This window comes from Bidens hawaiensis, unplaced genomic scaffold (genome assembly GCF_021521415.1).
Source record: "Bidens hawaiensis isolate Kalapana, Puna unplaced genomic scaffold, B.hawaiensis_p1.1 tig00017465_1, whole genome shotgun sequence".
In the NCBI taxonomy this organism is placed as follows: domain Eukaryota; kingdom Viridiplantae; phylum Streptophyta; class Magnoliopsida; order Asterales; family Asteraceae; genus Bidens; species Bidens hawaiensis.
In genome coordinates, this window is record NW_027492643.1 from 464,245 (window position 1) to 478,487 (window position 14,243).

The 14,243-nt window shown below is 34.2% G+C and overlaps 1 protein-coding gene across 2 annotated transcripts; it reads left to right on the plus strand.

Annotated features, from left to right (window-relative positions):
* The first annotated feature begins 8,195 nt into the window (after positions 1–8,195).
* Positions 8,196–11,265, plus strand: LOC143553975 (rhodanese-like domain-containing protein 6). 2 transcript variants are annotated; one of them, XM_077043851.1, is made up of 2 exons: positions 8,196–8,280; positions 9,352–11,265. In XM_077043851.1, exon 2 carries the CDS (start codon positions 9,357–9,359, stop codon positions 11,070–11,072), a length of 1,716 nt encoding a protein of 571 aa, XP_076899966.1. In that variant the 5' UTR covers positions 8,196–8,280; positions 9,352–9,356; the 3' UTR covers positions 11,073–11,265. The 2 variants fall into 2 exon arrangements, with proteins under 2 accessions (XP_076899966.1, XP_076899967.1); XM_077043852.1 differs by lacking the exon at positions 8,196–8,280 and adding an exon at positions 8,427–8,458.
* Positions 11,266–14,243: the final 2,978 nt, after the last annotated feature.

Sequence of the window (14,243 nt, forward strand, 5' to 3'; positions counted from 1 at the left end):
TGGACATGAGGACAACCAAGGTAACAACAAAAGAATCATGTCTTTTGTCTAAAGCAACATAATCTGAATCTGAGTTATGGCACCGAAGAATGGGACACATCCATCTGCGTAAGATGAATTACATTGTCAAGAATGGTTTGGTGTTAGGCGTTCCATTTAAAAGTTTTAACTTTGAAGATAAATATTTGTCATGTAAGAAAGGAAAACAACACAAGAAGCCACATTACCCCAAGCTGATCAATTCAATAGTCACACCTCTGGACCTGCTCCACATGGATCTCTTTGGTCCCATAAATGTCAAAAGTTTAGGTGGGACATCTTATTGCTTAGTAGTGACTGATGACTACTCACGATACTCGTGGGTGTATTTTCTGAAAGCTAAGGATGAGACACTACATTTGGTGACTAATCTGATTACCAAAATGGAAAACATTATTGGAGGAAAGGTCAAATTCATCATAAGCGATAACGGCACAGAGTTCAAGAATTATCAAATTGAGATGTTTTGTCTGCAGAAAGGGATAGAACATCAGTTCAGTGCATCGTACACTCCACAACAGAATGGAGTAGCTGAGAGAAAGAATAGGACGCTAATTGAAGGAGCCAGAACCATGCTAGCAGATGCTAAGCTTCCTGTGGTGTTCTGGGCTGAGGTTGTCGCTACAGCTTGCTATATCCTTAATCGTGTTTTAATTGTCAAAAGATAAAAAAAATTGTTATGAATTAATGCATGGTCGAAAGCCTAATATGATAGGCCTTGAACCTTTTGGGTCTCCATGTTCGATATTAAAGACTAATTCAAAATTTGGTGAGAAAGCTAACGAAGGAATTCTTGTCGGTTATGTGGTTGGGTCTCCCAATAGAAGAGTCTTTAATCTATCGAGCAACAAGGTGGAGGTGGTCTGTAACACTGATATTACCAGTTACAAGTCACCAAAGCCTAGCATGGGACCATAAGAGGTTTTTTATTATGACAAACTATTTAAATCTTTTAATCTATTTTCTTATGAGTTTGCAGATGTGGAAGAAAGGATGGCCACTCAGATGTTAATTGATGAAGAAGAGGCCATCACGCATAGCTCAAGTGTTGAAGATAAAAGACCAACAATCTCCAGTGTTGAAGAAAGACCCGTTGTTTCAGATGAAGAAGAGTTCATAAATCCGTTTCATGATCAACATCATACCACTGAACTCACTCCTAATCTGGGTGAAGACTTAGTAGTTGCTCCTGTCCAAACAACAAGAATCCACAAGAATCACCCTCTTGAGAATGTGATGGTAAAAATATATTTTTTTAATAAATTAAAAATACTTCATTATTAGTTCTCTAGTTCTCTCTATAAAATAACTCACTTCTTATTCTAACCTCGCCCTATATATATGTGTGTGTGTGTGGTTCTACAAGTCTACAACACCATTAAAACAAAAACTCATCATTTACCGACTAGACATCACATTATACAAATCACCTAATTTTATGACCCCTTCACTACATGTATCCTTACACGCCTCGTTGATTTGTACTGTGGATGTGTCCTTTCTTTGCTCTACGTGTCATTCAGCCATCTTCTTACAAGCCATATGTATCTCTCACCCACTACACACATCATCTTTATCTACTTTGTTTTACACACACAAATCAAAATGACAACTCTGGGTTTATTCATATGCAACCGAATGCCTATATTACAAATATATCATTCATATATTGTTTGTTAAAAATGGCATTCAAGAATAAAAATTTAAAGGTTTATAAAGCAAACATTACAAAAACAAAATATAAGAAGTTAATTGTTGTGATTGATTCCCTCAACTTTGAGCTGATCAAACGTTTACACCTGACATCGGTCAAAGTCAAAGCTACGTGACATCTACTATGAACTAAGTTACGATTTTGCTGTGTGATATCTACTATGAACTAACTAAAGCCTTCACCGCGAAACGCTAGGGTTATTATAAAAGTGTGGTTTTAAAAACAATAATTTCTCATTGAAAGTAATAAGCTATACATGAAAGATGATAAGTCCAATAATAACCTAGTCAACTAGTCATACAAATGACGCAACATAAACAATCAAAAGATTAAATTCATATATACAATCAATAAGAGAGTAAAAAACTAAAAAGTAAATACTTAATACACATCTTCCTTTACTCTTTGTTTTGTAGATAGCGACACACAAAATATATTTTCAAATATAGGAGAAAATAATTTATGAGGTGTAGAGTTTAATAATGTCAACTTTCAACCTGTGATCTAGTGATAGAAGATTTGAATTCTTCAGTGACAATTCAATTTTGAGCATCCACTTTTGTTATTTTTTGCAGTGAAAACTCAATTCTTTAGTGAAAACTCAATCTAGTGATAGGAGATTTGAATTCTTCAGTGAAAACTCAATTCTTCAGTGAAAACTCAATTGCCCGACTAACTGTATAATAATAATGTCCACTTTTGTTACAAGAACCATAAAAGAGATAGTTATTACTTGTTGATGTGATCGTAATGCAAGGAAAAAGAATAGAAGAAGATAACGAAAGGAAAATGAATTTATACATATATAGAGGGATGTGTTATATACATAATCAGTTTTAAGTAAATTACCATAATCATATGATAGAAAATTATCATAAGTGCATAGTACTTATACTTGCTGCAATGTAAACGATAATTTGACACTTTTTAACCATATTTGTTTCTCTTATAAAACTATATGTAATTAACTTCAATGCAATACATACAAATGTATATGTAGTTATCATAACTTTTCATCTAGAATTTGTTTTATATTCATGCATCTCTATAAATATACGGCCTTTGTTTTTTATTAAAATTATTCTTCTGAACTTAATCATAAGTAAAATCATTCCAAGCTTTAATCTCAATGCAATAAAACACATAACCACCAAATTAAATACTAAAAGAAAATAGAGATGATGAATAAATAATTATTAGCGATCAAACGTCATCAAATCGAGCATCGTGTTTATTTCAACTGCCAACAAATATTATAAACTATTTGTTTAAAGTATATTAAATTCATTTATGTCCAAATTGAATTAGTTTTATTAAGGATGATGGAATCTAAGTTGATGATTCTGCCACCATCAGGCTGAGGGGTGTGGGGGGCGCGAGAGGGGGGCGCGAGTGGGGGCTCCAGCCAATAATATTGTGACGTGTGGCAGAGAGAGAAACTTGATAAGATGGGTGTTGGTTGTGGTGCTCGCGCCCCGGGCCCTGGTGTGGAGGGCCGCGAGAGGGGGCGCGAGCGGTTTTTTTTTTATTTTTTTATAAATGTATTAAAAAAACGTATTATTAAAAAAACTCATAAATTATTTAAAAAAACACACATTAATTAAAAAAACACATTAATATCTAAAAAAAAATAAAGTACTAAAAAAAAACATTATTCTTATTCTTCGGCTTGGTCTTCTTCGATCAACCTCTTCCGGATACGTTCCTTTTGTTTTTCCATCAGCATTTGGTCGACCGGATTTAGGTTACTGAAGTCATGTTTTTAAAAAAAGGTTTGGGTACCAATTTCCAGCCATGTTTTTAAAAAAAGGTTTGGAAGATAGGGTGATTTTGGGTTTTGGGTGTGGTATGTGATATTGGTTTTGGGTGGTATGTGATATTGGTTTTATAGAGAAAAAAATTTTTTTTTTAATAAACAAAGAGCCCAACGGCTCTATTTACGCATTCCCAGGCCACTTCACGCGTTCTCCCAGCCGCTACCCCTCTTGCGCCCGCCTGGAAATCCGCGCTCGCGCCCCTCTCGCGCCCCTCTCGCGCCTCGGTGGTGTGGTGCTCGCGCCCCAGGGCGCGAGCGGATGGCCTCACGCGCCCTTTCTCGCGCTCCACACCCCTCGGCCTCACCCATCGGTATCAACCATCTTTTATTGGTGTTAACGTAATATTTAACTATTTTATCATTTTTAATAATAGTTTTTTTTTTGTTAATAATGGGTGTCTTGGAATTTCTAGGCTTTGGGACCATGATGACGATAGCGGACAATAATTTCAGTTGAAATGTCCAAACTTGATCATTAAACATTTTTGTATCTTTCGACTTTATATAAAATGTGACACCTTCATAAAATGAAGTCGGACTTACTTAGAAAAATACTATTTGTTGATTTTATATTTTACAAACTGTGAAAACATATTACGTATGGAGTTTAACGATAGTTAATAGCCGACCCACCGTCCCAACCGGGGCCTTGGTATTGTCACCACAAACATCAACTGTCACCCCACCTCCACCCCACCATCGTCATCCCAACCTACCAGGTCCACAAAATCAATAATCATATATGATATAAATTTTCAAAATAAAAAAAATTCTTTTATGTGACATTTAAAGTATGAAAATTCGATCATGAAATAAGAGATGTTTTCCTTATATACATGTCGATTTGGGACAAGGGTTGGGTGAAACGTCACGATTGTTCAGAGACAGTCACAACTTAACCAAGGAAGGGAAGCCATTTTGAAAGAAGTTATTCAGAAACAAAGGGAACGTTATATACTTCAGGAACAAGCAGCATAAACAAATTGATCAACCCACCGAAATAAGTTGAGTAGTGCCTGCGATGGACTTGCTTTTCCGGCTAAGTATTTGACTTCAAAGAAACTAGCTAGTTTCATTCAATAAGACTTACCTTGACATCAGCAAGTGTACTTTGGTAGGAAACCTAGTAACTATCGACCTGCAAAGACACTACCAATTAACCTTCAAAGTCACTATCGACCTTTAGTTTATTACCGAACGACAATAACTTTTAAAAAATCATTTTCATGTAACCTTTTCTCTTTCATGTCGGTCTAATGCGGTCTAATGCGTTTCCGATGAAGTAACTTTAAAGGTAAAAATGAAAAGTTTCACGCGCCTTCAAGTCCCCTTAGACCTCACAAGAGGCCAACTTCTTGACCCTGCTAGAGTGCTACCTCTTACCTGCTAATGAGCAACCCTGGCCTTAGAAACACCCTCATAATATATGAAGGTTTCTCGTTATTGAAGTCACATAGTCTTCTATAAATGCGTGCTTTACACCTTTTAACTTATGCCATTGTATGTTATGAATTCACATTTGCTTTACAAGTAAATACTAAATACTCAAAGGGATAGCTTGATGACACTAAAATTACCAACAAAAAGAAGATACAATAACGAATGAAATGTTGAAATTCATGAATTGACTTAACTGACAAACTCTTAAGCCTATTAAAGTTTATTTGGATAGTTATCGTGTCAACCAATTGTCTTAAACATGAAAAATTAAAAACTTGCATAAGATTTAACATCTCTAATTTTCTATAAAAAATATAAGCATAAAAACTTTTTAAGGAGAGTGCATAAACTATCTTGAATTATCTACTCATGAACAATAAACACCAATATTAGACCATTCTTATACAAAAACCAATCAAACCCAATATTTATTATAGACAGAATTACAAATTTTGTTCTTTAAAAAAAGCCAAATTACGGTTCGTGTCCTTTTTTAGTTTATTTGCAGGCGGTGTACTTTAAACATTTTTTCCTACACGTTATGTCCTTTACGCTAACTGGGTTAGAAAAACTCAGTTAAATACCCTCACGTGAGGCGCATGTGAGGGCATATTGGTCTTTTCGTCTACACCTGCAAAAGTTTATCACCACTCCCATACCTCCGATTTCCGGCCACCTGAACCACCACCTCCGTTTCCGGCCACCTGAACCATCACCTCCGAAATTCCGGCCACCTGAACCACCATCTCCTTTTTCGGCCACGCGAACCACCACTGCCGTTTCCGACCACCTGAACCATCCGGCCGTAACCCTACTGTTTAAGACCTCCATCAAAACCCTAGCCGTAACCCTAGCGTAACTGGCCGTAACAATCGCCCACCCAAATTCGTAACCCTAGTCGCCGCATCATAACCCCCTCCAGCCACCCACCAACATTAAATCCACCACCACTACCGTAACCCACAGACGTCGCCACCACACTCCGCCAACACCACCATCCTCGCCACAGAGCTCCTCCAACCATCCTCGGGTTAAAGGGTTAGTAATTAAAGGGTTTTTTTTGTGGTGGTGTGGTGCTGCGTCGGTGGTGCGATCGTAATGGTGTGGTGGTTGTGGTGGTGGTGGTTTAGAACTAAAAAGAAGAAAGTGAGGGATGAGGGTGAAGGTGCAGACAGAAAGAAATTGAAAAAGTTTTTTATAAGTTAATTATTACATAGATATCTTCTTTTCTTTTTTTAAATTTAAGGATACATTAGAATTACAATTATGCCCATCACTTGTCTGGCACATGTCATACTTAACTGAGTTTTTCTAACCCAGTTAGCGTAAAGGACATAACGTGTAGGAAGAAAATGTTTAAAGTACACGGCCTGCAAAAACACTAAATAAAGGACACGAACTGTAATTTGGCTTTTTTAAAGAACAAAATTTGTAATTCTGTCTTTATTATAAAACTAATCTTTCTCTCTTCTACTAACCCAATCCAACCAAACCAAACTTTCAACACTCATTAGCAAACCAAACTTCATTTCTTTTTATTAAATAAGTATAATTTATAATTGTTTTTTATTAATAATTGTTGTTTTTTATAAAAGTGTTTAGAAATAATAAAAAATAATGTAATTCATTGATTAATATTTATTTTATTGTAAAATATTTTTATGCAATCTTATGTTTTTTAATAAAATTTATACTAGTGTGTTCAAAAAAAAAAAAAAAAAAACTAAACAAAACTGTGTTTTTAGATTTTTTTTTAAAACTTATTAATTAAAAGTTATTAAAGAAAAACAGTTTTAGTGTTAAAATTAATTAGTATGAAAAGAAAAAAGAAAAATAAATTAAAATGTGAACCAATGATCTAGTGACATGTGGCCATGCAAGTGGTGGGCAAACTAGGTTGTTCTTACGAGTTGTTTGGCCTAGTTTAAGGGCTTTTTGCATTTTTTTTAATTAATTTTCAAATAGTGTTTCAATCCAAACTAGTTCACCAATGAGAATGGTCTTATTGATCCAATGATTATGTGCTCAATATAGTTGCCAGCTAGAGAAGTGCTTAAATTAAAGAAGGTACTTGTATAGTTGTATCATCGCAATCAATATATGCAAAGATAGATCCAGAACGCTTATTAATCTGAGTCAAATTATATACTTTCAAAAGTTTCAGAGCTCCAAATCAAACCAATATTACAAAGCCACTGCATTCGTAAGTGTGTGATCATAAAATGTACCACTAGGATAGTAAAGATAGGATGGCTCTTCTTGTTAAGAAAGAGTATGGGCCATATAAATTTAAATAGAGTAAATGTGTCTACATACTCAAATGCATTATTAATATAATTTTCGAGCATTAAAATGTTCATTCGTCCTCAAACCGATTCCAAGTTTTCAACCCGACCCAAATTGCCACTTTTTATACCCCTTCACTCATTGAAACTGGTTCGTACCCAACCCGATTCTTCTGAAACCGGTTTTGAACGGACTAAATGCCCGAACCGATTCCTCTTCAAATCGATTTTTACCAAAGTTGACCAAAAAGACTCGATTTACAACCGGAATCAGTTCGGGCCCATAACCCGATTTATCCTTCCACAACCAATAACAACAAATCCCCACTTTGTGGCCTAGTGTAGAAGGCTTGGGTTCTCTAGTGGAGAACCAAGTTTGATCCCTGCTAGTGTCACTCTTGGTGGATTATGGTAATAGAAAATTTGAGCTAGACCTTGCAAGGTTGTTAGTCCAGGTTTTCGTCCCACGGTCCCACCGCATGTTACGCTAGAAAGTTATTCTATTGTGGTGGCACAACGATCGCCAAATGGCAGTCATCAGTATGATTTTCCGGGGGAACACCCAAACCAAACTTTGAAGTCAGCGTCAACCCAGTTAAGATAATATAATCTGGTCAGAATGGGGCAACATGACTCTCCATATTTGAAGAGTACGGTAACCTAACACACAATAAAGTCGTTGCTTAAAAAAAAACAATACCAGTAAAACCTCCTTTTGATTGTTCGGCCCAACGCAACAAATAATCTAATATTACTGAGAAATTTTATTAGGCCCAACACCAAGAATAATTTAACCGGTTTATATAGCTTAAATTTTTGAACCGGACCGGACTTCACCATCCATCATCACAAAACCGAACCGGTCCGCACAAGTAAATCAAACTTAGGTTCGGAAGTTGATTTGCAGGTTTTGAAAACCCTAAGCCACCGGAGAAGAATATAAACCCACCATATTAGATTCCGTTCATCATAATCTAACTCATCAGGTATTCCATTCGTTACCTTGAGCTTGAATTTGTTTGTTTGGGTTTTGCACACCAGGTGTTTGATGAAATGATTCAATGGGTGGATTGACTTATTAATATGGGTTTGAATCATGTTTCAGTATTGGTATTGGTTTTCTGATAAAGGGCTTCAAGTTTGTGCACTGATAATCTCAAACTGGTATTCTTGCTGTTTGTGTTTCTTGTTATTATGTGAATATGTGTTTCTGATAAAATGCTTCATTGCCAATAGATTTAGAGCCCATATTAGAAAGTGCAGATAGCTTTGCTATTGGTGGGATTTACTGAGTACGATGATGATGATTAGAAAGTGCAGATAGCTTTACAAACATCCCCTTCAAATTGTATTTAGGTGACTCGAACTTTGACTGCATTTTAGCAAAAAAGGGTGAAATGATTGGTTTTTTTCTTTATATTAGTTTTGCATTTGATTTCTGAAGTTGACTTTGAGTAATTGTTTTATGAACTAAGTTTATGATGAATATGAAAAAAAAGATCATAGAACACAAAACCCGAATGAATATTAACCAAGTTTAAGATAAAAAAAATGCATATTAATGCTGCATTTGATTGATTTTACTGCAGTTTGGAGACACGTGTTTAGAAACTTATAAGAAGATTTTGTAATTTTGAAAACCGGTCAAATAAATCAATGACATGAGAACTAGAACAAAGTGTATAGTATACCGATTAATTTGCAGAATGTTATAAATAAATTGAGAAAGTAACAAGAAGATGAGGATAATTTTAATTTTAACGGTTAGTATACTTTTGATCTCTAAGTTTAGAGAAGTTAGTTACACAACAGGATGATAAATCTAATTTTAATAGTCAGTGCATCTTCTGGTTTTAAGGAAATGATGACTAAGTTGTTATATTAACGACTATGCAATTAGATTAACAAATACAAATTTGAGAGCTTTTCTAGATAAGTTGAATATATTTTCTGTAGTTGATATGCAGACCTCTGTTGACCCCACTAGTTTACCAGTTAAGTAAAGTCTAACTTATTTTCGTAGAAACATAATATGATGATTCTTGTTCTTGTTGCAGAAAACATGACAGATAACAACAGCACTAATGATGACACATATGGAGTCTTATTGTACTACAAATACGCCAAAATCCCGAATCTTGACGGCCTCTACACCACCTACAATTCCAACTGCACCTCACTCTCCCTTCTCGGGCGTGTACGCCTGGCCCCACACGGTGTCAATGTCACCATTGGTGGAAAACTATCATCTTTAAACGAACACATCACATTAATGTCCAAAAATCCATTATTTGAAGGAACAGATTTCAAGTTAGCAACTTGCAATGAGCCCGTTAATGACAAAATAGCAGAAGAATGTGGTTTCACTTCTCTCTCAATCCGAGTCGTTAAAGAATTAGTCACACTTAGCTCCCACCCGCTTCTAAAACCACCTGAAATATCAAACGTGGGACAACATTTATCCGCCACTGAATTTCATTCGCTACTTCAAAACGCTTTTGAAACCTCAAAAACATCAAAAAAATATGTTCTTTTGGATGCAAGAAACTTATATGAAACCAGAATCGGGAAATTTAACGTTCCAAATGTTGAAACACTGGATCCCGAAACTCGGCAATACAGTGATCTTCCTTCGTGGATAGATAATCACTCAGAGAAATTGCGCAATAATAATATTTTAATGTATTGCACGGGTGGGATTAGGTGTGAGATGGCATCAGCATACATCAAATCCAAAGGTCCCGGTTTTGAAAACGTGTTTCAGTTATATGGCGGGATTCAACGGTACATGGAGCAGTTTCCCGATGGTGGTTTTTTTAAAGGGAAGAATTTTGTTTTTGACCATCGGGTTTCGGTGGGATCCTCGGATGCAAATGTGGTTGGTAACTGCTTAATTTGTAACTTCCCCTTTGATGATTATTCTTCTAGAAGCCGATGCAGATATTGTAGAATGCTCGTGTTAGTCTGTCACGTATGCAGGGGCAAGAGTTCGGTTTATATTTGTGAGTTATGTCAAAAATATGGTAAGCCTGATGAACCCGAACCTAAATCCGAAGCTGGTTCAAAGGGTTCAAAAAAGCTGAGGATATTGTGCTTACACGGGTTTCGCCAGAACGCGTCTAGTTTTAAAGGAAGAACCGCGTCGTTAGCTAAAAAGTTGAAAAATATGGTCGAGTTTGTTTACATCGACGCGCCACATCAGCTTCAGTTTATCTACCAAAATCAAGAAATCGGTGAAACAAAATTTCCACCAAATAAAGTTTGCAATAGAAAGTTCGCATGGTTTATTGATCCCGATGCCGATAAAAACCCAAGTTTAAACTGGGAAATAGCTCAAACTCCTTTTGATTCTCTTCAATACCAGAAACAAACTTCTGGGTATGAAAAATCAGTAACATATTTGAAAGAATTCGTGGCTAAAAACGGAGCGTTTGATGGAATCTTTGGGTTTTCTCAAGGGGCAGCAATGGCTGCTTGTGTTGCTGCTCAGAAATTGAGTTTGAAGGGTGAAATTGATTTCAGATTCGTGATACTGTGTTCTGGGTTCCGTGTTAATTTAGCAGAAAATGAGAAGAGCGTAATTAACTGTCCTTCACTTCATATATATGGTAGTGATCATGGTAAAGATACACAGATAGCGTTTGATGCTAGTAGACAACTCGTGTCATTGTTTGAAGAAGGGTCTTCGGTCACAATCGAGCATGATTATGGTCATATTATTCCTACAAGATCGCCTTATATCGATACAATCAAAGATTTTCTTCAACGTTTTCTCTAGATTTGAAGTTTTTAATCTTTAAGTTCACTTTTTGTTTAGATTAAGAAGAAAATATGATGAAGAACTGAGGCATTGTTAGGACCTAGGATCGTTTTGTTATTATGTCGTATCGTATTAGTATGTCTTAGAGAGACGGTTAATTACAGGATTTGGTTGTTGTATTTGGTATTAGGTATTTGCTCGTGTACTGATTCGAAGTACTGTTATGTTGGTTGGTTAATTTAAGTGTTAAGTAAATTTACTGGCAAATAGTCGGCATTGTTACAAAGATAGTCAAAAGATGTGAATCATTAATAGAACATAATGATTATGTTTTAAGAATTTATTCTATGAAAAAGTTCTCCACAATTGTGTGTTGAGAAAGTCACTCGAGGTTGTTTGTATAGTTTAGTGTTCACATGCAATTTACATTAGAAACCGGTATTAAGTCTAGTTGTTGACTAAGTAGGACATGTCTTGATTTAGGTAACCTTGCTTAGGTGGTATGTGGGAAAGTTTGTTAAGATAAAATATAACACAGTATAAAATAAAGGAATTGCATAAATTTACACCGAGTCTAGATATCCTTGTAAAAATGGGATCATGAAACTAAACGAAAAATTGACGTGCAGAGAGAGAAAAATATTTGACATGCGCTATCGTGTTATCATCTATTTGTTAAGGTGATGGTTGTCATCAGTAATATACATCACATTCTCTCTTTTACATGAGCGCCAATTTTTCCCTAAACTATCTATAAAGCATACAAAGAGGTGCATAAACCGGTTCGAAGGTAAAACCCACTCTGGGTTGGTCAACAAAAATTCAATATTAGGTTGAGCGCAAACCGATTCCGTTTGAAACCAGATTCAATGAATAGGATTACAAACAGGCCCCGAAATTACGGTTTCTATCGATTCCATACCGCTTTCTAAGAGATTGGTTCCATATGGCATATGTAACCAAGATCCTAACATATGGGTGGCATATGCTTGTTGAGGGAACCACATAACCAACTTTTGAATTGTTAAAAAAACTAACAGTCACTATCATCCAATCAGTGTCATATCAGCATTCATATCATCAACATATGAGACTTTTACCCAAATACAAATACGAAAAGTTGCTTCATTTTTCTCATAAAAAATATTTTGACTTTGAAGCTTCACAAGTTAGCAAAAACCAATAACCATGTCATTTTTGTTGTTTTATACCATAAATATTCATCACATAAGTATTTGCTAAGATTCATAATGTGTATCAGAAAGGTGTGATGGATAAGCATCTTTTATAATGAATACTAAGACTCGAATGTTCAAAAAGACACCTTGTTGTCAATGATTAGGTGATAAATTACTTGAATTTATGTCATTCTTACTTTGGTGAGATGGTAAGATGGTTAAATATATATAATTAGAGGTCAAATGTTTAATCCTTGAGAAATGTAGCATTTAGCTGACAAAAGAAAAAAAAAATTACATGAATTCACACATCAAATGAAAACATTTGAATCGTAGCCAGTTTCAGAGAAAATAAACACATATCTGCTCAAGTAAACGTGCAAATTAGAAACTAATTTACAAAAATATTTACTTCCACATAATGAGAAAATAAATAAGGAAAACCATTTATTTTGAATTATCAATTTTTCCTTAGGTTATTCCCACTCAAAATAAAAAATAAAAAATTAAGAAGGTCAAAGTTCTAATCACTATAATTGGATGTAGAAAAGAAGGTCAAAGTTTTAATAACTATAGAGTGTAACATATAGCCATTCAAAAAAAGAAAAATTAAAACTAAGAAAACTACTTTATAATTTGATATTTTGATTATCGGAATACTTTGAAGCAAATAAAACTGCTCAGTTACATTAAGAGCATTCTTAACCCATTTCATATTCATATCTATATAATTGCATTAAAAATTATTATATTCTTTTCTTTCATTTTCAATTAAATATACCTTTATTATTATACTTTCTTTTTCTTCTACTCACAACAACTTTTAAAAAATATTAAAAAGTTATATGGTGAACAATAAAAAATTAAAAACCAAAATTTAACTTTCCCACATAACATTTGTTCTCTCATTTACTTACTCACAATCAGTCATAACCATACCATATAATTTACAAAAGTCACTCTCATATTTATAGAAACGGAGTAACGGACTAGGAGTGCTATAAGTTATACATAAACTAAACACAATAAGTCATACATAACCAATTGAACATGACGACATAGCAGATAGTTATAGGCTCCATGATTTTAAGCATAGTATATTTTATAAATTTTGTACATTGTTTCATTCTTAGGTATTTGCCTAAAGTTAATTTAGGGTATTTTTTTCGCTTTTAGAATATAAATAAAAGATATATACATATATGTATATTTACATACGTTTATTTAATTAACTGTCCACTACGGACGTAAACTCCGGGGGGCCATTTACTAGTCATATATTAAATCTTAACATCACCCAAAATTATATGGATTATAATATGGATTTTGTTTAAAGGTATCAAAGCAAGAAGAATGAATATTAAATCTTAACATAATAACAAGTTGTATAAATTACGAAATGAATTATGTTTGAAATAATGAAGACAAAAATCAAAACGATTTATCTTATGATTATATCATCCAACTCAAAAAGCAATTTATCACTGATAATGTATCGTAAAATAACGACTTATTAGCAACACATATATGTGGTATATAAACAAGATAATTAAATAATATAAGAGAGAGAGAGATAGAGAGAGAGAGAGAGAGAGAGGAATGAAAGAATCACTTCTATTTAGGTGTATCTTGTTAAATAGAACTCATCTTGTTAAATAAAACTCATTTTATATAGTATAGTTAAGAAACCCGTTACTTTGTATATAACTTTTTTTTTCTTTCTGAATTTTTAACTGGTGAAGATTTTTTAATTCAAGTTACTATTAAAAAAATTGAAAGAACTCATTTTATTTAGACATTACCAATATAATAATGAATGGATAATCTCTTTAGAGTTACAAAATGGCAATGGTATTGGTAACAATCTCTTAATTATAATTATAATTATAATTATTATTTGTCAGGTCAGCAAATAGTTGATAATGCATAATGCATCTGGATACCTGATTAATAATTAACTATAAATAAATGATGCCAACTGAGTGACTAGAAAAAAGACACATCTTACACT